The following is a 27,166-nucleotide window of genomic DNA, read 5'->3' as shown; positions in this document are numbered from 1 at the left end:
TTTGAAATCTGCAGATCTGGGAGGCTGTATATTGTCTTTACAGAACAGGGTATGCCCAAGCACTGGGGGCTGTCTCCAGACTCTCAGTTCTACTTCACTCATTTCAGGGCAGCTTAAAGCCAAGAACAGCATCCAGGTTGGCAGGTCTGTCATGCAGAAAGCTTTCTGTGACTTCAGGTGTTGGAAAACATGAGTGTTAAGAGCTGATGTGGGAAAGTGGCACTGCCTGGAGATGATAACTGCATGTGATCCGAAGAAGACATGAAGCAGGAAATCTCCTTTCTCTGTGGGAGCCCTACAAACAAGCTTACAGCTCCAAAATCTTCCTCTTGCCTTAGGAGAGGAATAAATGGACTGTACAAGTAACTAGGGTTTCCTGAAGAGACATTGGTGTGAGGACAGACGCAAAGCAGACCACTCACTGGGAGGTGGGCAGCATCACATCCCAGGTTTGGAAATGGAGGGGGTACATGTGAGACAGCATATTCCCCATGGATGTCCATTACATTGCTCAGCCCATTACAAGAGCAATATTAAGAAGATTAAACAAATCTGACTAAAGGGAAAGAGCAAATTCACTGCTAATGAGGGGAAAATCTGCCAAAGCCTCTTGCCACAAAATGGGTCCTGGTGTATAGTTACAGCCCAGGGAAAAGTGCTCATTTGGCAAATGTCCACTCACCTGAGGGAATCTTATGACACTCTGGCCAGAAGCTCATCTCTGCTGAAAGAGTGAAGGTGCCTCAGAGAGCTGCTGCTGGTCAAAACAGCAAATGAATGGACTCCGGGACATGGAGCTGGCAGGGCAGAAGATGCTCTTCATTCAGAGAAAGAGCCTTTAGTGTTACAAAGGATACAAACATTTTAAGATATCACCTATGTACTCTAAAGTAATGGGAGAGATTGATCTACTTAAGAAGAGAGAAAACTTTTCTATCAGGATGCTTTTTCACTTCAATCTTTGCACAGTTTGGAAGCAACAATTTGCATGGAAGGTGCTGAGCCAATGTAATTTTCACAGAACAAAAAGAAGCATAATTTATCTTATGGACTGTTACCTAAAATATCAGTGCCCTTTATCAATAAGCAAAGATCTCAAAATCACATACAACCTTTTCTTAAGCATTTAAGGTTTTTTTCTGTTTTGTTTTCAATTACATTTTCATCTCCCTTGCATTAACACTTAAAGAGTTGTTCTGGTGCAGTTTTCTGCAGGGACAAGAGTCTCTCTCAACCATTTCCAGACAGAATATTCATTATTAAACTGAATGAAGTCAAAAACAAAACCGCCCCACCATGGCCAGGGCCACACAGCAATGCAGTAACTCAGCTGGGAGTGGATCCAAGCCATGGCTCTCTGTCTCTGCTCATTCCTAGGACAGACTCTTCCCTTTGAAGGCAAAAGGGGAAATGAAAGTGATTGTAGGACACTCTCCAGGGCACAATCACAAAGCTAAATAGGCTTTGTTTATGTAGACAGCTTTCTAAAAGTCAAACCATTGATAATGGGGAATCTTAATATCAGGCTGTTGTCTGGGATAACCACAGTGGACTCGCTGGGGACTGCTCTTGGAGGGCGTACAGCATGCTGTATTTACACTCATACTCCAGCAGTCAAGATCAGAAGCAGTTTTGGACTCAGTCCTAGGAAATGAGCCAGGTATGATAAATAAGATATATTCTGGGGAATATGTAGGGCCAGTGAATTACAGAGACAGGCTTGGTATCAGGGCTGTCTTGCCTCTCAACGTTCCCACTGGGAACACAGCCCAGTGTCATCCAGGTGGCTTTGTAAATCCTAAAGGAGCACACTGGCCTCCCCAGAGCATCCAAGACTTGGTCCTTCTCCTCAGTCACCTACAGTAGCTTTCCAATCTGCTGAGCCAACTCAAGACCAGGCTGACTGGGTGTCATTAGCAGACAGAGAGAGGCAAATAGCATCATTCTGGGTTAGCTCATACACGCATGACTTGTGGTTGAAAAGAGACCTTGAGCTTTGCTGAACCCAATGTACTCATCTTTAATTTTCACTTTCCCAGCAGAGATACACCCACATTCCTCCAAAGAATTACAGTTACTTTGGGCCAGGCATTTGTTGAATAACTTCACTTCTCATTGCCCCTGCTTTAAAGCATCTGAGAGAATAAGCTGGTCTGGAAACACATCACTTTTTGTTTGCTCTTTCCTCGGGGAACATGATATTATTAATGTTTTGTCCTAACTATCTGGGAGTTATGGAAAATGTTCAATATTTCCTGCATTCAGGGCTTCTAAAACCAACATTTTATCACCCAAAACACCATGTCGGAAAGTCAGCTGCTGGTGTTAGCTAAGAATGAGGGAGCAGAGACAAGTGCTGGCAATTCAAGAGACCGATCAGGCATCAAGAACAATACGAGGAAGATATGATGAAGGAATGATTCATAAGAAAAGAAATAAGCTGATGTCCTGATGCTGCTGAGTAAATATTTACCAACGAGTAATAGCTTTGCAGAAAATCTGTTAATGTCAAATTTGCTAATCAGAAGAAGGGAGTGAGATGTATTATGAATATTGCTCAGTTACACAGTTGAGAAAGCTCCTTCCAGACAAGGACATTCCTTTTGCATTTTCCTTGCAGTTTATACAGATAAAATTTCTGGAGTGTGTTTCTCTTCTAAGATTCTGTTTTCAACCATTGAGTTTAAGTTGTTGTCCTTAAACCCAAAGCACTCATCCATTTTAACTGTGTATTGAACCTTCTCACCTGCCAGACAATGGTCTGATGGAGCTGGAGCCTAGCCACCCAAATACAATCAGCCACTCACAAAAGAAAGGGGGGGGAAATAAAGCTTTTAGTGCTGATCAGTCAAAACCCTGATATAAATGTCATTTTATTGCAGCTATTCCACTTAGCGACTCTGAAAATCCTGCACTATCCCTGTGAATTTTCATACTTAATACCTCCTAGCAAGTGAAATGTACTCTGTAGGAATACAGTTAATTCCCAGCTTCCTAAAAGGAAATCTGGTTTGTGGATTTTTTTCTATGTATTTGAGAAAATGACTTTCAGACCCCTCTTCACATTCATTCAGGCTTTTAATTCCTTATTCCCTATTACTCATCTCTCTGCCTGAACCTGGTTCTCCTGAGAACATTTGAGGGATTCAGCTTCCATACTTGGAAATTTAATGGGCCTTCAACTTTATTTTCAGGGAAGTAGAATAAAAGTAAAGAGTTGGAATGGTTGAAGTGTGCAGGGTCACTGTTCTGTTAGCCTGAGTCTTGATTTCTGGCCAAAGCACTGGCCATAACCTGAAATAGAGATTATTTGTGCAGATATTTTCCCCACTGTGTCCTGGCCACCATGGCCTGAGTCATGCTTTTGTGTGACCCCAAGGGCTCGCTTGCTGTCCCCTTGCTCAGCTCCCCCTGCTCAGAGCTGCCCCTTCCCACAGGCTTCAAGCACTGAACATTTGTGATAAGAAATAACATCTCAGCAAAGTGTGGCAGCTCAGCAAAAGCCATTTCCCAGGGACTCACTGCAAGGTGCTGCAGGAGGTGAGAACTTGCACACTTCAGATTATCAGCTTTCTCTCCTGCTTTCTCCCTGCCATTAAGTGAAATTCTCAGACCATATTGTGCTTTTGATTAGCTCCGCCAGAGATATGGAAAGCAGCAACATGTCCAGACTCTGAAAGCAGATCCCAAAGACACAAGCGCATAGAAACTACCTGCAGCAAGAGTGGTTCTGCCTCCAGTAATGAAAATTGCCTTGAGCACTGCCCCAGTATGTGCACTCTCTACCTTCACTTAAAACCTCCAAAAGTCCAACCTGAAGCTTTCACCACTTTCCTCGATAACCTTCCCATGGTTTAATGCAGCCTTGCTGCCCACACAGGAGCTGAGGGTGCTTGGAAAGCCCAGGACATGGACTGGTTTGCCCTGGTGGGAGCACAGACTGTTTTGGGAGTGCTTTTCAGGAGAAATACTCAGCCCTGCAATGGAAAATCCTTTTCAAGACTATAATGTGCTGAAATTCACACCTATCCAAGTCACTGCTTTTGAAGACCTTGTTCTTCATGCCCCAGTCTGAAGACAACGTGAAGAGCACAGAGTGCAACCTCAGCTCAAGCATAAAATGGAAATGAAACATTTTTCTACTCGCATTTGCAAATAGACCTTCAGGTTCAGCCTTTTATGTGCTTTACATATCTGCAATTTAATATCTTGACTGTTTTACCTATCATTGTTTTACTGTTGGAACCTGTGAGGATCACACTACGGAGCAGTGGAGGAGATGACCACACTCACCTTTGAGGGGACTCTGAAGCAAATACAGAAAGACCCAAGAGGGAAATTATATAGCTAAAAAACAAAGTCATCTCCTAATTTATGCAACTATTTATGTAGAATTTATACTAATGTCTCCCATGCTGTTGATAGACTCTAGCCATCCATCATACATCTCAGGCACTGCCTGGCTGTGTGGAGCTCATAAGGAGGGTGGATGCTTGTGACGGGGCTCCGTGCCAAAACAAGGATCTTCCCAGGATATCTCAGTGCAGGATCAAGGCCCTGGTTTGTACCAGACAAAACTCTCAACAGGCCTGAGCTTGTTCAAACAAAATCCCTGCTTTCTGCTCTGCCTGCAGATGTACATTTTGGCTGCAGAAAGAGAATGAAGCTGAAGGGGAGACTTTGTTTTTCAACTACAAAGTTGGAAAAAGCTGGGAAAACGAAGCTAACTGAAGCGGATGGCCCATGTTCCAAACCACAGCAAACCTCTGGGCTCCACGCAGAGAAAGCAGCGTCCTTGGGTGATAAATTGATTGTTTTCCTCTTAGCTGTGGAATTTATTAGTGCTGTAAAGCTGCTGCCCATGCTGAGGAGTCCTGTTATTCTCTTGAACCGAGAGAATAATAAAAGGCTCCTCTGGAAATTCTTTACATCTCTGTTTTAAACAGATGGCTGCTGAACTCCATAAGGTCAGCAGTGCACTGGCTGACTATTACCACGTGGCTCCTTTAAGCAGAATAAATTAGGAAAAGTGCAAAAGAAAACACCAAAAAGACAGGTTTCCAAGCAGAAGAGCTTGCTGCAGCCACACATGGGTTTCAGTTCTGAACAATCACAGGACACACGTCCCTGACTGACAGCAATTGTTGGAAAGCAAAAACTACATGTGTGCTTAGTTCAAGTATTTTCAGTTCAAAACTGAACATTTCAAGTACCTTTAGTTCAAAATGTATTGTTCAAGCAGGTCTAGGAGACAGAGTACTGATATCCTTCAAATGGGAGGGCAATTTGGTGAAGGAACCTCAATAAACTCAAAAGACTTCATCATGATTCAATGCGGTGCTCCAGCAACAGACCCCACACTCACATGCTGATGCTTGATTTGGGATGAAGGCATGCTACAAAACTAGCCATCAAGATGTTTGGATGCGCATAAGGGAATCTAATAAGACAAAAGTGTATCAAAAGAAAACAGCTTTGTGGAATTTGAAAGTCAAAAGCTGAGAAAGTTTTAAAAAGAGAATAACCTGTCTTGCTATAAGCATGATATGGAGATTTTTGCTGGTAAATGTCAGTGTAATTTCATTTATGCACTGGAACTAAACCAGTTTATTCCATCGAAGGTCAGAAAAATCAGACTGCTTTCTCTTCTCAAACAATGCAAGTGCTATCTCTGCCTGTGCCTACACAGGAGCTGCCAGCAGCAGGAAGGGGCCTGGCAGTACTGGGCAAGGCCAGTACCAGGCTTGTTTCAGCAGCTCAGTGCTTGCGTTGCCAAGCCAAATCCCAACCAGGCACTCACCAACTCCTGCTTTCAGTCCTTCTGCCTGGCAGCACACAGCAGGCAGCTCCTCACCAAAACAAATCCTACCCACAGCCCATCTTTGTACCAACACTGCTTGGAGAGGAGAGGAGCCTGGATTTCAGCTAATTATTCTCAGCCTCCAAAGTGCCACTACAATGTGCATGATCAGCTTGACATCCCTGCTGTGCTGTAAGCAGGAATGTCCTCAGTTTTCTCACTGTTGCACAGTCCTGGCTTACCTAGGAAGATGGACACATGAGGGGGTTGCAGATGTGAAACATCTCTCCTTGCTGTCCCTCTCCCTTTTGCCCAGTACTCGCTGCTCTCCATCTGACTTAGGTCTCTTACCCATGTCTGGTTTTAATCAAACCTGGCGGTACAAAGACACTGAACTTCTGAAAAGCTTCCAGTCCCTGCACTATAATTAAAATGATTTCTCTAATGCTACCTCATCTAGATGGATTTCAGGAAGGATAAAGTACAAACTCCCAGAGCTGGTGGAAAATGCAAATAAACAGAGCGTGGATCTGGCATAGAGAGCTGTCACTCAACCTGATCTCACCCGCTGGAAGGACTAATCAAACACAGTCTGCCTCCGAGATCCAAGGCAGGGAAGTGAAGCTTTAAATGGTGTTTTCATCCATGCTGGAACAGCTCAATTTATGCTTTGTTTTGTCTGTGAAATAGCTACTTTTTAAAAAGAAATGCTACTGCTGCTACAAATAATTCATGTTATCTGAATCTACTGAATTTTAGGAAGGGGTGATGAGATTCAAAAGTGGAGACATTTCTAATCTCAGTGATGTGAGACAATGTAAAGACAAAACCTATGTTCTAAGATAACCTTTGGTCTTAGTCTGTTGCTGAACACTAGAGATCCTGAGGCTAGCTTATGTTTATTTCTTCAGCTGAAATGTAACACTTTGCCCATATGTCAGTATTAAAACAAAAATCTCACTTCTGAACTCTTCACTGTTGTTGTTGATGTGTTCTGTTGCTCTCAGGCAGGGACTGGGAGTACCAGACACTGCCTTATGTAAAATAATTGACTGTATTTTGTCTCCTCTGAAATAATACACCACATTTCCTCCCTATCTATCATCTAGGTGAATGCACTGTGTTTTCTATCTATCACCCTGCTAAGGTACTCATCATCAGGGTATGCAGCCAGCAGAGAAACAGTATAATGATGCTACATTAAATAAAGAAAATCAATGTTCCACTAAGAGTAAAACTGAGCCAACTTCTGACAAGTGGGTTGCCATGAGAAGAATTTGGCCTTCTGTTTCAAACAGAGGACATTTCTGGAGCAGCACTCTGAGCCCATGACATTCATAAGCTTTTCCTTGCAATGCCAGATGGCTTGGGTAAGCCAAGGTTCATCTCTCATCCTCCTCCTCTCCACCCCAGCCCTTCTCACTGGGTATGACACAGCTCTTCTTGTCAATACCCAGTTTGAGCCCATGATTTCCTGTCCTGGTCACTGGGAACATGGAGATCAGTTGTTGCATGCACATGAGCCAAGAGGGGATATGAAAGCTATGAGATCTGAGCCTGCATTTAGTTTCTGGGTCTGAAACAGGTCAGACCCAGACAGCCTTTGCTAGCAAGCTCATCTTAGAGTCTTGGTTAGAAGCTGCATTTCAGAAAGGCGGACCCTCTCAAGGCTATTAAATGACTCAAGAAACTGAATAACTCACAGCAGCAAGTATGATAAAGATGACATAAATTTTGTGAGTATCTGCCTGATTCATAGAAGTGAGAAAAGCAAACCAGGATCCTTGGCTGCAGTGGTTCTTCCATGTCAAACACTTGGGGTTGTTGGTGTGAATCTTTACATGATGGGAGTAGTCCAAACTGCAGGACTGAGGTCTGGGATCTGAAATGCAGTGAAAGCAACTCCTCGCTGCCTCACAGTCAATTCATCATGACAATGTCCATTGTGAACAAAAATGGAGATAAATTTTGTAAGCAAGTCTAGCCTGAGAATGGGCAACTCAGGCCAATGCCCCTTTAATGTACTACGGAAACTTTAATGTACTATCACTCTATTTCAGCCATGTTTTTTTGTCCCTTATTGCAAAATGCTGAATGATGGTTAAATGCTAGATGGTATTTCCTGACTATGTGACTGATTGCTTGCCTTTGTGCATGGCTGGTTATTTGTTAGCAGGAAGCACTTCAAAGACCAGCAGCCAGCCCAGGAAAGTGGTTCAGCTCTCTTTGCCCACCCCACTCTGTTAGCTGAGAGAGAGGAAACATCTTTTGGCACTTCACAACAGAGATATGAAAAGTGACTGCACTGCTTTTGATGCAGAGGCACCACATCTCCCAGACAGCAGCACATCCAGGTATTTTTCTCTGTGGAAAATGGGAGTGAGAGTGGGGAGGGGAAGGAGAGTAAATTATATTTATGCCTGGTGATCAGTCAGAGACCTGTTTGCAATATATCTCTTTATACCTGGCCAACTACAGAAGGTTTATGATGTGCTTTTCCTTCTTAACAAGGGAGAACAAAGCCCTTTCTTCGAAGAAAATCTATGTCAGGTGGTTTGCTTGATCTTGTTTCCCATTTCTCTGCTGATGGGACAGTATTTAACTAGTCATTATGTTTATTAATTTCAAGAAAACAGCCATGATAGAGCTGTGCTGTGCTGAGATTTTGTTCAGCTTAGAACAACAAAATAAGTTGGCGTTGGTTGCCTCCTTTCAGCAGGTCCCCATAGGCAACCCCCAAAGCATCAGCACAGCTTGAAAAGCACATTTTCAGAACACTCCATCATGCATTGGCCTCTGCTTAGAGGGATATTTGGATAGAAGCAGGTCACGTTTTCAAGCTTTTGATTGCCTTTATGAGGAGAAAGAGTATGTTAAATGACCCAGACCTTCTTTAAAGAAAGGGTTTCCAGTACTTCTGTGCTATGGACAAGACACAAACATCCCAGCTGCTGGGGTGTGAGAGGAAAGCTTTCCCTTCTCCATGTACAAGACCCATACTACTCCACTGAGCAGTTTACAGTCTGTCCTACAGTCAGAAGCATGGAATGATTTAGCTGCAAGAAGGAGACTGGATCCAGGTGACAACATTGCTTTAGCCACTTATGCTAATTTTAAAAAATCAAACAAAATAAAGTAAGGAAACAAAATGAAGCAGCAACAGCAGCAAGTCAAAAAGCTCACAAGGCACCTGACATAAATAGGAGCATTTGCTATGAGAAGGGGAAACAGTTTCCTGTAAAAAGGATTCTAGCCAAGATAAATCTTAATCTACTGCATGTCAAAAGATTTGAGCTAGAAAAAAATTCTGTTCTGTTCTTCCAGTATGTTTTGTCATCTTGTGCTCTGGGAACATTTTGAATAGCTGTTAATAATTTATATGTTACAGAGGCATATTAAATCACTCAACTGGCAGAATGGCTTTGAAACACAGGGGCCCTGGGTCTGCCCTGGATAATGAAGGGAACTCCTGAATCTGCCAGGTGCCAGTAGGTTTTGCTTTTATTTCTTGCAAGAATGTGCTATGCAGCCTGTTAGGACAGGATGTGTCTGTGAACACTTGAAAGCATGCTTAGACTGACACAAAAAAAACCCCAAACAAAATATAGCCTGATGAAAACATCTGTCTTGTCTTTGGAAGTACTGACCAGTTGGGACCCTAAAACTGCTCTCTGAAGTAATCCTTGCACCAGGTAAGAAAGACTTTACATGGATTTTGTGCAGTGTTTCCCTGTTGGAAACGATGATAATTTACCAGTCACATTTAAGGCCTAGAACTCAGCTAAGTTTACAGCCTTAGCCACTGACCCACCTTCAGAACTGCCTGGGTGACACTGAATGGGCTGTGATAAGATGCCACTAATAAAAGCTCTTTTGAAACCTTCAGAGAAAAATGCTGCTTAATAGCTAACCAATGCTGCCCTTATTTTGAAAAAATGTATTTTCCATACCAAGGACTTTCACTCTGAATAGCTCAGCAGGGTTTTTCCTTACTGTACTTTAAAACTGCAAAATTTGCATAGATCATCATGCAGAGAAGCCCACAAGCAGAGGAAAGAGAAAGAAAAGTACAGGCTGGGGGTAACATAAGGAAAGGAACAGACAGGACAGTTACAGTTAGTGGGGAAAATGCAAGAAAAAGGAGAGAAATGAAGTGTGAAGGGAAAGCAAAGTGTGTCATTTCTGAGACTTCAGCAATGCAAAGAGTATCATCTACTGCTGCTATCTAAGTGGAGGGCCAATTATAATATTTGCAAAAGGGAAGGTGAAGGTTTTCTTATCTCTGCTGGGATTGAATCTCCTTTTTCAGCACTGTCCCTGTGGAAAAGAGCCTTTGCTGGACATGTGCTGCCAGCTGCAGCACAGGGTTTGTGGGCAGCAGCTTGCAGCCCATGCACAATGCATCTTTCCAAAGTAAGCTCTCCATCAGGGACAAGCACCTGATCTTCCTAAAGAGTGCAAGACCCCGTCAGAACATTGACCATTAACTTACTGTGGATTTAGAGTGAGCTCTAATAAAGCAACGTGTCCCCTGCATAACTTTGTGTGGTGCAAACAGCATCACCCAGCAGGCAGGGAGTAATTTCTCCACGCTGTGGTGTGGGTGCGTTACCTGCTGTGCTCACCTCCATGCAGCTCAGACACTACTCTCCTCCAGGAGCCGATCAGCCGGGACGACACCGAGCAAGCTTCAGCGCACATGGCTTTTTCTTCCCATTTTCTACAAAGAAACAACATTTAAGACAGGATCTGCCGCAGTGCAAGGGCGAGAGTGCCCCCTATTGTCACCGTGCTCTTCAACACCTCCCCTCCTTCCTCCAAGAGCTCGGAAGAGACGTGTCTGCCTCGAACCCTTCCTTTATTGCTGCTCATTGATGGCATCCCCCAAAACTTCATGTAATCAAGCACAAGCTGCATTTCCCACGTGAAAATTCACCAGGCGATGCCGCAGTAAGTGAGTTTCACATGCATCCGGACTATGACAAGGCCAGAGTCACACAAATTGCTTTAAGGATGGACATTTTGGTATAAAATGAAAGGAGATGCTAAAATGTATTAAATTGAAGGCCCTAAGCGCAGGGGATGCCGCAGGCCTCTCCCCCCACTCAGTAGCTCTCTAGACCATCCCAGAGGTGCATGCAGCACCTCCTCCTTGCCTCCAGAGCTTGCTGGGCAGGAACCTGACGAAACCCAGTCAGGATCCTCTTCCATTTCTAAAACCAACACGAGAAGAGTGTTACTGCGCTCACGCAGTGGCTGGAAACGCAAAGTTCCTCAGCACAAAGGGGAGCCAGAAGGCAATGTGCAGACTTGAGCGTACCTTTGTTCTCACCAACACGGTCGCACACGCGGATTATAAACACTGAGACACGCTCCAAGGCCTGTGACGGGGAAACCTCCAGCCCCAGGCCCTGAGGGCTGCGACACTTCGCACCAGACCACCGCCATGACACCACCAGTGCCTCCACCATGCCCCTCCGGCTCCCGATTGGCCACCCGGCGTGGCCCTATGAGACGCGCCCTCGGGGCGGATCCGCGCTCTGATTGGTGGATAGCGGTAAGGGGCGGGCTCTTCCCAGACACCGCCTCGGGTTTCCCTACGCACAGGAGGGGGTCCCGCCTCCTCATTGGCTGCCGCCGTTGCCTTGACGACGGCAGGACGCGGTGCGGCCCAGCAGGGTGCAGGGCCTGGCCCTGCGGGAGGCGTCGGTACCATGGCGGAGGCTAAGGCGCTGATGACCAAGGAGCCGGCCCCGCAGTCGGTGCCCGTCTCCGAGCTACCCAGAAAGGTGTGTGAGGTGGCGCTGAACACGGGGCCCGACTCCTCCAGCGGCCTGACCACGTCCGGCTTCCGTACGGCCAAGTACCTGACCCACGAGTGGCACCAGAGCAACTCTGATCTGTACAACAAGGCCTCCGCCGGTTGCGACTGGGGGGAGTGCAACCGGGCCGAGTCCAAGGAGCTGTCTGCTCATGCGGCTGCCACTGCTCAGCGTGCTCAGCAGAGCTCCACAGCCGCCCTGGGCCAGCGCCTGCAGGACATACACTTCTGGAAGTCTGAGCTCCAGAGGCAGATCGAGGACCTGGATGCCGAGACCAGCCTCCTGGCAGCACAGAAGCTGCGGCTGGAAAGGGCGCTCGATGCCACTGCGGTGCCCTATGCCATTGCCACCGATAACCTGCAGTGTCGGGAGAGGAGGCAATCCCCAGACCTGGTCAATGATGAGGTGGAACAAGAGTTGCTGAAGGTGAGCAGGATGTTAGGGGGTCTTGGCAGCTGTCTTAGTGCTGCTCTACTCTCTAAAATGGTGAACAGCTTGGTCAGTATGTGATAACTGCAGGCATCTTGTGGCAATGCCAAAGCCTAGGGCAATCTGGACTCTGTCATTCCTAGGTTTAAGAAGGATTGTTTAAAATCCTTCCTCTGTTTAAAAAGTATGTAAAAACACATGAGGATGACTACAGGAGACCAGGCCTCTCCTCTCTCAGTGTAGAGCCAAGCAAAATCAAAACAGAGGTTTCCTGAATCAGGATGGGCATCCTATTCTGCCATTAAACTGCTTCCAGGCTCAACTTAGTCCCATCGCCACAGATTACACTTTAAAAATGCAGTACCCAGTAAGCAGAGTATTAAGGACAAAGTATTAGGGAAATGGCCTTTGGCTGTTCTAATGCTCAAGCTGTCCAAATCTGTCAGACTCTGCCATTACCTTTTCTTACTGAGGCTGATGTAGTCTTGCCAAGGTTCATGACGAGGTGGCAATCCAGCACTGTACGGCAGTGTTTCAACACAGACCATCATTTAAACATCTTGCACGAGGTAGTTGTGTGACACCTACACATGATAGTAGATCAAGGCAAGCAAAGGGCACAGACAGCTGGTATTTCTGACAATGTGACTTCAACAAACCTGAGGTTCTCCTGAAATTTGTTTTATCCTTTTCCTACCATAGAGAATGCTCTACTTCATCTGACAGTTATCTGTCACTGAGATCCAACACAGCGTGTACATTGCTTTCAAAGCTGGTCTAATTATTGTGGGTCATGTTACAGACAACAGATCCCAGGGTCATTTTTCATTCTGGATTTGCACCTATTCTAGTGTCCCATAAATAAAGGAATGATAGTTTGCCTTCAGTCTCCAATTTACTGTGAAAGTTGATTCATGATGAGTTACTGATTAAACCAGATGATAAATACTACTTGTTAGACTTACATGGTTGATGGCATGATAGCGTTTCTCATGCTCGCATGTAGCAATATTTCAAATAGGAATGGTGTACAGTTGCTGAATCTTAATCAATATTTAAGAGGTTGATCCTGTCAAAAATATAAACATGTGAGAGTTAGTGTATAGGATATTTCAGTGTGCGAATTGTTACAAGATTCACATTACAGGAAAGCAATTCTTTTCATCAGCTGCTGATGTTTTAGAGAAATCATGGAATGTAACATTTACTAAAAGAAAGCATTGCCTGCCAGGATTTCTCTTGTGTGTTTCATTCCTCCTGATCTCAGGGAATAGTCTGTTCGTTGCTCAGAAGTGCATCTGCTGCTGCTGCTAATTCTTCACCTGAAATTGGGACTGTGTGCCTGTGACGGCAGACAGTCAACAGCCAAGTAGGATGTCATCAAAAAGGAATGATGTGAGCTCAGTTGAGGCGGGTGTGCCAGCAGCAGATGGACTCTTGAGAAATGAAGATTTTGTTGCCATGCCAATGACCTTTGCAGTGCAGAAGGAAGAGGAGTACAGAATATCAGAGGAAATCCTTCCCATTTTCACAAAGGAGTAAACTTTATGGCACAAACGCTTGCAAATAGGTGTTAAAATGTGCCCTCTGTGGCTTTGCCAGCTCTTGAAGTTGCAGCAATACTCTTACCTCTTTCACTGCAAGAAATCAGATTGTACTTTGTATTTCTTACTCTCTCCAAAACTAATCTTGACACTTAGTGCTGCTCTTCTGTGAATTCTGACTGTTCACTGCACAGATTTCCAAGCTGATGGCCCAGTTCCCTGGTAGCTCTGTGCTACAGCATTTGCTGATTTGGAGGAGTTATGCAAATTTCATTACTAAAGTACTGACATACCATTTCTGAATGTTGCTCACTTGTCCAGTCACTTTCTAATCTTAATTCTCTCAAGAAATTATAACACAAGAGAGATCCAGCATAATTTATTCTCTTTCCATGCAAAAACTGAGGAAAAGAAGAAATAGTTTCCGAAAGTCAGCTATGTTAGGAAATAGATATTCATTTCCTTGCAGTTTTAATTACACAGCTAATTGATATTCTAGAGCATTGTTGGCATCATTCTCTGGTACCTTTGCTGTGTTCCTGCTGACTCCAATGGACAGACACTGGGGGAACCTGCAGCCAGAAGAGGATGTGTGGACAAGGGACTACCTTTCCCATCATCATGGAAAAGCTTTTCATAGCACAGAGGTTTTGTTCCCCTGTCAGTTTTCTGCAGCAGTGAAAAAGATTTCCCAGTTCCCAGAGCATCCTGCTGAGACAACCACATTTCAGCAGCCCCTTGGCAGATGACATTTGAAGAGACAGCATCAAATACACAGATACAAGCAGTTTTGAATCTCTGCATGTAATTGCACTTTCATTATCTGTTCAGATGGCTCACAAAGAAAACAGAGGTATTTCTGATGGACCTTTTATGCATCCAGATAACATTTTGGGGTTTCCTGGTGGTTTTCTTCTGGCACACCACCTATTTCTTTTAGGGAGTTTTGGGTCCAATTCACCTGTTCTATTTCCTTTGCAGCATGGAATCACATTTAGATCACCTATTGTGATAAATTCCACTGCTAAGTAGCCACGGCTGGAATGAGAGATGAATGTATTTAAGTAAAAGCTCCTCACATGCATGGTAAAATCAGCTGCTACTCAGAAGTTCATTGACTCCACTTAACAGCATATTAATCTTTTTTTTTAATGCAGCTCTTGTTAAGAAAAAGAAACAGAAAGACACAATTGTTTCTTCAGTAAAGAAGGACCTTGATGACTAAAAAGAAGATAAAATCTCTCAAATAGAGTACTTTTACCTTGCTGCTGCAGTGGTAATAGCTGAATTCAAAAGCAGTCAAGGCATCAGTTTTGTATGAGGGTTTTGTCTTTCAAAAGCTGTATGACATCTCCTCTGAACCCCCTTTGCATCAGTTTAATGACAGTTTAGTAAGTTTATGTGCACACATTTAATTCTGAAAATGTAAGCTCTAGCAAAGGACTTGCCACGTGGTGGTGAACTGTCAATAAATCATGTTTCAGCTGCGTATATACTGCATTTCAAGGTTATTTCCACTGTCCAGACTCATTAGCTGAGTGCCAGATATGACTGTGGAATAAGTGGATGTACTTACATTGACACCATTTTTCTACCCTAGACTCAGAGTGTTGATTTGTTGTGTGTTTGCTTCAACAATGAAGTCAGCCTCAGCTATTCCCTCACGCCAAAGACAAAAGCTTCAGCCAAGATCCTGTCAACTGTGTAAAATTAAAGTTTAAAAAGGTGGAGAAAGGGTTCATATGTATGTATTCCTGCTAAGTGCAGTAATGGAGCAAGGAAGACAACAGAATACCATTTCCAAACACTTTGCCAAGTGAACCAGTTGTACAATAGGACACTCCTGTATGTGGACAGCTCAGTTAGGAGTGCAGTGCTTATTTTCAGTATCTGAAATAATTCAGAGAGCAGCAGGAAAAGGGCTAGTGAAAGAACTAGGATTTTGAAGATGGTACCTGCTTTTACTCCCAGTTGTAATGAAGAACAGTCTTCCTCTTACACACTGTTTGGAGGTCAGAAGCTGGTGAGATCTGTGAGCTCGCTTGCTTTTATTTGCTGTGCTGTTGTGTGGAACATCTGGTGTCACCTTGTTGCTGATGGATGGATGGATGCAGCTGGGTTTGAAATCAAGGGTGACTGCACAGGGTTTTACTAGTTCCTCTTAGCTGTTCTCACACTGTATCATGCTGGTCCTGGGAGCTGTATTTAGACATTGCTGACGTCTGCAACTCACTGATGGATGGAAGGCTGCAAAAGACCTGAGTTTGTAAATTCATGGAAGTCATAAACATCTGCTCTTAAATGTTTTCTTTGCACCATTAATTAGACACTTACAAAGTCACAAACTGGGATGGTTTTATCACAAGATTTGAGGAAAATTCAACTTCTGCATTATAAACATTAAATACTGTAATAAAACCAATGTCTGGGAATATGCTGAACTATCAAATGTTCCCTCCCTGTTAATTGACAACCATTTATAATAACAGAGGGTTATTATTAGTGTTAACTGTGGAGAAGACAGCTAAAAAGAAGCCAAGATCACTTCAGATTTGACAGTATTTCATTTTAATAGACAGCACATGATGACATGTATGGGAAAATAAGGAGAAGAAAAAGACATTTCAAACGCAAATGTCATTTGTTCTCTGAACCAGAGATGCTATCTTGTAGACCTCTTCCACTTGCTTTTCCTCTCAACACAGACTGGGCCTTCAGATGGATTGCCAGCACAGGTCTATGAGCCCACCACAAAAAGGTCATCTCTTCTGCCACTTGCTGAAACCCAGATCTGCCCTCAGGATTTCAGTGGGGAATCACTCACATATTTATGGGTGAAATTGGAGTCCAAGAAAGCTGTGCTCCTGGCTGCAGGTTGTTGATGGAATTTACTCTGCAAAGAACATGTAAAGGAGCAGACGTGGCCTTTTAGAAGTCCTCCACATGGTGTCTGAGGTTGCCAGGTCCTTCTCTTCTACAGGTAGTGCTACCTGGGAGGAATTACTTCACTGTGGACCTTCTCCCACATCAGTCCCCTGAGCCAGCCATACCTATGGGTGGGCAACAGGCTGCACGTCTAACATGTCTAGGAGTACAGCTGGGATGAAGTATCTTCCTTTTCAACCTCTTGCCACAGCAACTCCCAGCCATACAACTTGAGTTTTAATCTATTTTAAAAGTTAAGGTTTAGTAGATAAGCATTGAAAATTCATTGTCATTTCCACCTGCTTATTCACTCTAACCAGTCTTGGGCTGCCATTAATGATGAGAACTGTCTCCTCAGTTTTAAATGTCATGTTTGAATGCATATCTCCTCAACAAGGAATCCATTTGTAAATTTTATTTTAGGTCATTCCCCAAGAGAATTCTTTTTTACTGCATTATTTCACCCTTTCCATGTGAGAGACCATAACTGCTAAAGGAAGGCTTTTCTTAGTTGAAATTACTCATAGGAAACTCGTGGTCTTTTTATTTACATCCAATACAAAATAATATCAATTACTGTAAATGTAATTTTGAGTGCTGGGTCTTCCCAACCCTTTGAAATCCTGGGAATTCTTACTTTGACAACTCATGCATTGTAATACTTCCTCCATGCAGGAAGTGGGGTTTCATGTTCTCATAGTTTGTAAAATGATACCTTCAGCTATGTATTCATTTTAGTTTTGCTCATTTAGAGCCTTAAAATAATGTTTTCTTTCCAATCATGATTATCATCCTTTTCCATTTGGAAATAAAATGATCTTTTTTATGGTCCCTGTTGGTTTCTTATGATGGAGAAACTGACACTGCAGGGACATACACACTCATTTATTTGTCAAAACCAGTGCAAGGATGAATGAGTGCCAGCAGTGTTCTGGGAATAAAGTTTATTAGTAAGGATATACTCCCTTAGCTGTCATTGGATGACTATCCTTGATGTAAACCAGCAAAATTAATGAGGAGGTTTTCATATACAAAAGCTCTTTTCAATATTTGAGCAGTGAATATTAAATAATAACAAAGAAAATGCTTGCTGGACTGTGTTTTATATAATACTATGTAATCACCAGGTCAGCAAAGTCACTTAGAAGACTGATAATCCCTTAAGCAGCATTATTGCAGTCAAAAATGAGCACCTGGTGTGTTTGTTCAATAAAAGAATATTAGGAAGTGTGGTCTTTTTTTGGTTTAATCACATTTGTGTTGAAGTAAGCATTCCTGCTAAAACCAGCCTGAGCTGAAACTGCAGACATTGGCTCTATTATCAAAGTGAGGCAAAGCTTCATGTCTTGCAGCTGAGAGGAAATCAAGCCCTCAGTCAACATTGTGTATTTGAGATAACTGCAGTCCTTTGATACTGTCCATCACCAGGAGCAAAATGGGTTCTGGAATAAATAGATCTAATAAAAGAAAATAAAGTGTCATTTGGCCTATATTATGACAGCTTTCCTACACCTGCTGCAATAGGTGTTTAAATCATAGAGTAGCAACTGCTGGGTTTAGTAAATACAAGCATTTGAAGGAGGCAGGCCAACAAGATGCTGATACTTTATGTTAAATAGCACCTTATCACCAGTCAAAGTGTACTTCTGGAGAGACATAGGATGGTGGGAAGCCTCTCCCTTGCATGCAGATAAAACACTTCCAACAGGACAAGGCAGCTGCCAGGACTCAGCAGGTTCTGGAAGCCATTCTCTTGCCAGAGGAGCAGATCTGCTGTTGCCTTACTTTTCCCTACTTCAAGGCTGTGCAAGTCATTCAGATATTCTGTTTAATGTCATAGAACATAGATCACAGAATATATAATATGAAAATAATGAATCCCCAGGCTTTAGAGGTGTTCCAAGTATTGCTGCTGCCTGAGACTTACCACTGGGTTAACCTCAGCATCTGCTAACTCCTTGGAAAAGCATGTCTTCCAATAACAGGGGTAGAGTGAGCAAGAAGCAGAAGAGTTAAGTGTTTATCCACAGCCATTGTAATCAAATTGCTCTGCAGGATAGTACGTTCTGCTCTGGATATCACAGAAGTCTCAATGTTTTTGTTTAGGAAGCTGAGCTTATCAGAAATGTTCAGGAGCTTTTGAAAAGAACTTTGTCGCAAGCTGCTAACCAGATGCGGTAAGCCAGTTTTCATGATACCATTGTAGCTAACTTATAGAGCCAAATATATAGGGGTAAAGTACACAGTGGATAAAGATCATACCAGAGCCAGGCTTATGAGCTCTGTGTATTCCATTTAAACCTGAAAAGAGGTACTCAGTGATGAAAGTCCAGGATTTCCAAGTGGGGTAAGGTAAGAGGAGTTGTGCCCTAAAGCCCTGCTTTAGATTTTCAGTCCTGCTTTCCAGTCTCTAATTCTCTGACACTAAACCTCAGTGCAATGAAAGTATTATCTGGATATCATTCTACCTTGTTCACTGTCTGATGTATTTGTAGAATAGGCTCTTTTAAAATAGTTTAACTGATCAAAGAACCTTTCCAAGAGGAGTTTTTTTGCCACCAGATGTCAGTGTGAACTTACAATGCAAACCCTCATTCTACCTTTATCACTATGGATGTTCTTTGCATTTCAAAAGGAATATTTGCTTTTAGTTTATAACCAGCTCTTTGGAAAGATGTTACCTCAATCCTAAGGTGCATCGATATGAAAGAGTCCACTGCTGTAAGCCTTTATATTTTAGGTTTTATTCTTATTAATTTGTGCTATTTACCAGATAAAATGAAATATATTTAGAAAGACTGTTTATAAACGCAAAATAATTTAAAGTAGTTATTTTATGTCAATTAGAGTATGAGAAAAGTCTATTGAGTTTAGTCTTTGCTTTTTGTGATTGTTTTAAGATAATTGTAGTACCGTTTTAGTACCATCGTTTATAGTGTCAGTGGTCGGCAGAGTCTTCATCATTCCTTATGTTAGAGTGCCATCTGGTGTTACCAGTTGATAACGACCCCCTGCCTTTTGTAATCTGAAGTCACTCTAATCGGGGGACCTGTGACTCATTTAATCGGCAAAAAAGGAGCAGTTTTAACTCTGAATATCATCGTACTTCTCTCTTCCAAGGACAATAACACTGCCTGCATGCTCCAGTCTTTGGAAGGCTGGATAGGAGCACTCAGAGAATAATAGAGGGTAACTTTATGGAGGTCTTAAATTTGAGTCATGCTCAAGTAAAAGAGAAGGATGGGTCTTCTGCTGAATTACCTGATGTCTTATTAGATGAGAAGTGTTCTGTTGGGAAAACCTCCTACCTATTCTGCCCATAATAACTGCAGCCATAACCACTACTGAAAGCATCCTGTGTTTTAGGATTACTGTGTAAAATCCAATGTCCAACAACTCCTTTGTCTCTGGGCATAAGAGCTCTAAGCCTTCAGTAGTACTGAAAGTCTAGGGTAGTGATTAGCACATCAGGCTTACTGTCCTTCCAGGAGATAGCTGTGGGAGAGAAGGTTTGGTTAGGATTTTCCATACAGAAAGTGAAGTCTATGCTCTCATTGCTCCTGAAAGAAGAAGGTTCAGAGCCTCAGTTCACAAAAGCTTTGTTAATTGTGTTGCTTTCCATTAACAGTGATGATAATAATGACTTTTCAGGTTAAATCGAGATCATAAAGAGATTTGTGAAATGGACTGGTCAGACAAAGTTGAGACCTACAACATAGATGATAAATGTGGAAGATACAGTAACGAGAGCACCAACATCCAGTTCCACCCTAGTTCAGTGAAGTATGAGGAAAGGTGAGTAGTTGCTGCTGTTATCCTCTGGTGAGCTACAACACATCCTTTGTGTCAGTGAAAGCTGTCCTGCTGGTCTGAATTAAAGGTGTGATTGCTGCTTCTTTGGACATACCATGTCATGGCTTTAAAATAGCTGCATGGATAGTAAAGGTGCTGCTACCGTGTCAGCATGGCGTGCCGCTGATGGCCAAGCTGGTTCACTATATGCAAACAGAGCTTGTAAAAGTTTTTCTTGGAAATAATGGGCTTTATACTAAATCCTATTGAGACCTACTGTTTGACATCAGCAGGCATGCCATTCTTTTGGGAAAGGCGAATGCTTCCAGAAACAGAGAGTATCACTATTACAGTAAATCCTGCTGATTCCCACTCGTCTTTTAGGCAGTGTTCATATGATGCACTGTCCCAGGTGCTATATATTTCCTCCTGCTGCTTGAAATGGTGAAGTATAACCAGAGATCTTGTTTCTTTTTGTTTCAAAGTAGACACAGACTGTAAAGCTTAAATACGTTAATGGGTTTATTTGTTGGTGACTTGCTTGTGCTTTCACAAAAAAATATGTGTATACCTTCTTTACCTTTGTAGTATCTAAAGATGGAAGAAATTTGGATGACTTTGTGTATTACTTCCCTCAGAAACCACAAAATGAATGAGAGTTTATTCATTTTATAACGGATTAGTTGTCTCCCTTCATAATAAGTCTGGGCTGCATGCAGCAGTGGAAACAAATAGAGGTTAAAAACACACAGGAAGAGAACCAGCTTCAGATTGTCTTCTTGAGTGCAACTTGAACAAAAGAGCAAGGTTCCTATTTGTTTACCATTTACCTCTTCTTCCAGTGCCTCAACACCAGAGACATGGCCCAAGTTCAGTCATGACAACATCTACAGGGCAGAACGAGAAAAACTGGCTTCCATCAATCTCCGTGCCTTGATTGACAGTATCCTTCATGATGTATCTGAGGACCTGAGGAGACAATGTGCTGCTGTGAATGAGGCTTTTGTCAGGCGCTGTGAGGAGCTGGATGATGCAAAACACAACCTAGAGCATCATTTGAAGAATGTAAGTGCTGTTTTTGTGAGCTCTGGCTACAGGCATAAAAATCTCTTTTGAGAAGATCACAGTAGATTTGTCCTCCAGAAGAAAATGTTGTCCATGTCAAGTATCAGACACTATCTTGTGTCAGTTTACTATCCACCAAGTCTGGTTGTGGCTCCAGTTCAGCCTTTTGCTATCTGTTGTGCTTCTCTAAATGAGAGATGGCCTTAAATATGAAGAAAGCCAAACAGAAGTTATCGGTCTCCTTCAAAATCACTTGTTCTTGAATAATTTACCATTGAAAGCAATTCATGGAGGTGGGATGTGTTGACATCCCACAGGAGACATGAAAGAGGTTTTGAACAGCCTGCAGAATATTTTCTGCTACTTTTTAGAAATATCAGATTCTCATTTTAGTAGTAGAGGTCAAACCCACCTTTGTACTTCTATTTCTTCCCTATTCTGGCAAAACAGGAGGTCAAAACTGTAACTGATTCACTAGGACCATGAACAGATGGATGAAGCCTACTCAGAGACAATGTATATCTGGGTTTAAACAGTTCTTTTTCTTGGGTGTCCTCTTAGGTGCTTAAGGCGATTGGGAATCAAGAAGCGAACATTGCTGCTCTCAAAAAAGCCATCAAAGACAAAGAAGCCCCAATGAAAGTTGCTCAAACAAGGCTGTATGACAGGTCTTTTAGGCCCAATGTAGAGCTCTGCAGAGACGAAGCACAATTCAGGTAAAAACTGTTAAACAAGTCCTCCAAGTGTCCATTCTATCCAGAAGTAATGTTAGACAGGTTTTGCACCTTTTACTGGCAACACATAATCCTTAGCTTTTATTACTAGTTTTGATTCTGGTATAAATCAGAAATAATTCAATTGACTGAAATCACTGGGAGGAAAATATCACTTTAACTTAATTTATAGACAAATGGAAAATCTATAGATTCAGCTCTGCCTTTTGTCTCAAGACTTGCTTCTCTGAACTGTGTGGTTCCTTTCTGATTTAGATGATCCAAAGAAATTGGATAGCATGTGGACCACTTGCAACCCTGTTGCTCTTAGCAAAAGTCACCACAAGGTGGACTGTGTGCCAAATGAATTATGCTTCAAGTGCTGAAAATATAAATGAGCTGCAACATACTCATAGTCTGAGACAAGTCCTCTGTACTACAAAGCATCAGGCTGGTGGCATTTGATTTCCAGTAATAATCCGTTTTAAAACTGGTGGTCAACAAATCCTTTCAAATTAAAGGTCTGAATGTCACATTTGTCAGGTTTGATCTCATTACAGGCTTTGTAATTGATTCTCCTCCTTTACATTTTCCTACCCTTAGGAAAAGTGGAGAATCAGCTTTTGCAGGCTTATAATATCCTTGTAGCAAAGGGGCCTACCATTTAAAGCAGATATGCTGTGCTTAATACAGTGAGAAAAAAAGTTATAGTGAATCCAGGTGCTTTGCACCATCTCAGACACACTTATTTAAGGTCCTGATTCAGCAACCCATCCATGCACAAGCTTTTCAGTATGTATGTGTCTTTCAGTGGGATTTAAGGACACAGGAAAGTGCTTTGCTGAATGGGCATGTGTTTAATTGCCAGGCTTATGCTTTTTGTAGTTGCTCAGTTTGCCCAGAACACAGGGATCTTGTTTTCCCAGGAAGTAAATATGTGCCTTCTCTGCAGCAGATTGCAGTAAAGCATGTAACCCCCACTGACTTTCAGTTGAAGTGATGTGCTGCTTTAAAATGGGTTGCTGCTTTTTAACAAATGAAGTTCTACTGCTTCTTTAAAAGCTTATCTGCTTTTAAACACTGTTTTCTGATCTCTGACATAAGTATCATCTGTAATCCTTGGGTTTTATACCAGTGAATAGATATAGAATCATGGAATCATAGAATAGTTAGGGTTAGAAAGGACCTTAAGATCATCTGGTTCCAACCTCTCTGCTATGGGGTGTTGCATATCAAAAACCAGGCTTAACAAACTGGGTGACTTATCAAACAATTTCTGTCCTGTAATTCTTAGTACAAGTGTTCTACATAGTGGGAGAGGGTGAGGATGGATAGTTTCACTGGGCTTAGTGGCAAAAGGCATTCTTGGTACAATCTGAATCGTGGGATACTTCTGTACAGAAGCTGTGAAAGTGAACACTGCTTTTGACCACATATGTAGGACCTCTCTGAGCTCCTCTGTTGTTAGGTATTATGATTCCATAGCTGTTGATCTTTATTCCTCCTACACTTCTATGCTTTTTTAACTGGCTTCTGCTCTTTTTTTACTACTTACTGTAATTCTGTGCAGGTTGATCAGTGAAGTTGAAGAACTAACGGAGACCATTGAATCCCTGAAGCGAAAACTGCTGGAATCTGAACAGTCTCTGAAGAACCTGGAAGACACAAGGATGGATTTAGAAAAAGAAATAGCTGTGAAAACAAACAGTATTTTTATTGACAGGCAGAAGTGCATGGCCCACCGCATGCACTACCCTGTTGTTCTTAAATTAGCAGGTTACTAGGAGTTGTGGCTGTCTAACTATGCAAAGTCTGGAAGAAAAATGGAGTCTAGAATCTTTCATATAAAATATATGGATAATATTATACACAAAAGTACTGTATTCACTGTATTTGCTTCTTTCTGGATTAAAATGCATTGGTATATTACAATGATGAGCTTTGAGTCTTTACTTTAAAAGCTCCATAAAACCTTGCCTGTGGAAGTATAGTGAGTTTAAAACACAGCTTAAAGGTGATTCATTGCATCTAAAATGACTCTATGTTATATATGCATCATTTGCATGGTATGTGATATTTAGGGGGTTTCACCCTAATGAGTGAATAAATTGAGTGAATCTTTCTTGGGAATAATAATAATATACATAGATGTAGATATAACATTGATAGCTTGCTAGGCAGCCTGAAATGACAGCAATAAAACTGCTTGCCTGACAGAAGGTCACATGCTTAGCAAGGAAATAGATGATAGACTTTTAAGCTGCTCAAATATTATTAGTGAGTAAAAAAGAGTTTGCTCAGGTTAGATGACAATCTGCTTATTGGCAAAACCACTCCCAGTCTGAAACATCTCCTTATGTAATCTGAAAATGAATCCAGGGATTTTTAACCTTAAAGTCAATAAATTTAGGGCTTATTTTAAAGAAAGAAAGCCCATCTAAACAGCTTGTGAATAGCAGTTGTGACTTTCACAATAAGCACGTGGATGTGGAATTGAGCTCTGGATCTGTTCTGACTTCCCTAGAAGCAAGGTACCCATAATGGAGAACACATCAGCTTCATCTACTCCAGCACAGCAACCCAACAAATGCCATTCATCCATTAGCTTAGGAGACCACCTGGTTAAATATGTTGCATGTCAAAAAGGGGAAAAGATGACACAGAGCAGAATTCCATTATGGTTTCCTGTATTACAGGTTTTTTACTCGTAAAAAGCAGCTGATCAAAGAGAGAAAATACAAAGCAAAAAGCAAAACACACATAACACCCCCATCGCCCAGCCAGTGTACATTTGTGAATAGCCTTGCTCTGTTAAGCAGAGAGGAGAGGCCATTAGCCTATCTGTTTTTCTCACAGGCAGCTATTTGTATTACCTGAACTCAGGATGTGCAGAGCAATTGCCCTCCTGCTAAAAGCTACTACCATTTCTTTGCAAACCAGCTGCATCAGAGAGGGCTTTTGACCCAAGCCTCTGTTTTACAGGCTTTGTGTTCAAGAGTTTTGTTTTGCCTTTCTAATAGATTTTGACTTCATCATTACCTTTTTATAGCCCAGAGGTTGAATCCTTACTAGTGAGAAATAGCATGTAGGTTAAAAATAAATAGATGAGGCTTTACTATGCTTTTCTGTGCATAGAACTTAAAACAGTCACTGTAGATGATTGCTGTAGACTGAAAACCTTCTCCCTCATCCTAGAACACCTCCAGCACCTTTCTTCTTGGCAGCATGTTTTAGCCTGTTATTCATGCCCCAATCTTCCAGCCTGATCAGTGGATGCACACCTTGTACACAGCTGTATCACTGCAGTTATGTATAAAACTGGCTTTAGCTGCACCAGAGGAATAAAACACTTGAAAGGGTGTTTCATGATTCAGAGCTGTGGTGTTAACAGGGTTTTGGTCAGTCAGCCCCAACCTCTAGGCTTCGGCTGCACATACATCTCTAAGCAGCCACACAAAATAGAGGGGAAAATAAGTGAACCAGGCTTCTGGCTAATGGGAATATTCACAGAAAGCTTTCAGAAAGCACAGAAAGGAGCAACATGTTCAAATTGACCTTACCCACTAAAGGAAAAATATGGACATCAAAATGGGATTCAGGTTATGATTATGGCAGATAGGATGAGGAGAATATGCAGTCCAGGACCTACAACATTTATTTTGATTCAAGAGTTTTGCTTCAGAGAGAGGAAAAGAGAAGTGCTGTCATCTTCTCTGAGACTGTGCTGAGGACAAATAACCTTATGCCCCATATTTAGCTGTAAATGGTGCTTCCCCTAATTAAAGCCTATCCGTTTCATTTACCTTTGTGAACTAAATTAACCTGCCCTTGCTTTAGGCCACTCAAGGCAAATCCTGCTCTGGTAAATCTCATGCATTGGCAGGAGTGTAATCACTGCCCCCTCCACATGCTAGTAGATGAATACAAGCAAGTTGTAAGAGTGAGAATCAGATGGAATAGCTTCAAGTTTCAGTAATTATGTTTTCTTTAATTACTGATTAAAAAATAATCAAAGCCACTGCTCCAGCATGTAAATATGGGTTTATATGAATTTTCTCATCATTCATTCTTAAGCTCAGGATTTACCAGGAAATACTTTAAAAGATGCTTTAGCTGGCTCTTGTGTGAGCTAGGGCCAGAGGTGAGTTACAGCTTCCAGTCCTCTTGAGCTCTACTTGCTGCTCTGGGTAAGTGTCGACTTCTTTGTCTTCATTAGGATTTATCTCTTTATTATCCTGAGGGATTTCTGATGCTGAAGGAAGGTTTAATTTCTGTCAAATCTGAGAGTTTTCTTGTCTGGTTACAGATAGAGGAAGGAATTAATGATGTGAGAAATGATGCCTGGAACAGGGACTTCAGGCAAAACCAGGAGTGAAGGCACATTAAAAACTTGTTACTTAAGAGCAGATGACATTCTGCAAAGAAGGTTGCAGAGCAATGAGAGATCATATTTGTGTAGCATTTTTATAATGAATAATTGATTATCTAATGATTTCAGCCTCATACCATGTCACAGATCATGAAAACACTCAGTAGCAAAGTGGCAGGCACCAGCCTTGAGATGTCCAGGTGAGATCTCTGTTGTGTCTGCTTCTGGAGCCCTGACACATGGCACAAACATCACCTGCTTGAAATATTGATCTTTAACTTAGGCCTAGTGGTAAACAGCCCCAGGGACAGCCAGTAACTCCATCTGTGTCTGAAAGAAAGGATCTGAACAAGGACAGGTTTTCCTATTGTTCTTCAAGATGCTGGTTGAGGTCACTTGCAGTGTAATTACAAAATAACCCACAGAAAAGTGGAAATGATGTTAAAATCTTTTCCTGAGTCATTTTTCCAAGTAGTTTCTGGATAGTCTCTTAGTTCTGTTGACCCCTCTGTGTAAACTGCATCCCAGCATCAGTCTTAGGAGTCATCAAAGTCATGGTAACAACTTTATGGCCATGAACAGTGCCCATTGGTGGCCTGTTTTGTTCCTGGGATGTGTCTGATCATTGGGTCACAAACTGGGTCCACAATGGGCTGAGAACAGGAGCAATGAAGAACCTTTTAAGCATCCTCATGCAGGGGTTGTTT

The 27,166-nt window shown here is 42.3% G+C and overlaps 1 protein-coding gene and 1 long non-coding RNA gene across 3 annotated transcripts in view; one reads left to right on the top strand and one right to left on the bottom strand.

Moving 5' to 3' along the window:
* LOC115945835 (uncharacterized) overlaps positions 1-11,240 on the bottom strand; it is a 64,478-nt gene extending 53,238 nt beyond the window's left edge. For both annotated transcript variants that reach the window (XR_004549914.1, XR_004549915.1), the window contains exons 1-2: positions 11,121-11,240; positions 10,426-10,520 (exon numbers count right to left, since the gene is read on the bottom strand). This is a non-coding gene — a long non-coding RNA (uncharacterized lncRNA). The remainder of the gene's footprint in view (positions 1-10,425; positions 10,521-11,120) is intronic.
* Positions 11,241-11,514: 274 nt separating this feature from the next.
* LOC101881629 (tektin-4) lies at positions 11,515-23,874 on the top strand. The gene is made up of 6 exons (XM_034065656.1): positions 11,515-12,048; positions 18,627-18,697; positions 20,172-20,315; positions 21,155-21,377; positions 21,939-22,093; positions 23,661-23,874. The coding sequence occupies exons 1-6, from the start codon at positions 11,515-11,517 to the stop codon at positions 23,872-23,874; spliced, it is 1,341 nt and encodes a 446-aa protein (XP_033921547.1).
* The last annotated feature ends 3,292 nt before the right edge of the window (positions 23,875-27,166 follow it).

The sequence above is a fragment of the Melopsittacus undulatus genome, chromosome 8, assembly GCF_012275295.1.
Source record: "Melopsittacus undulatus isolate bMelUnd1 chromosome 8, bMelUnd1.mat.Z, whole genome shotgun sequence".
Lineage (NCBI taxonomy): Eukaryota > Metazoa > Chordata > Aves > Psittaciformes > Psittaculidae > Melopsittacus > Melopsittacus undulatus.
The sequence above is the reverse complement of the archived record's forward strand: the minus strand, read 5'-3'. Positions and strand labels throughout refer to the sequence as shown.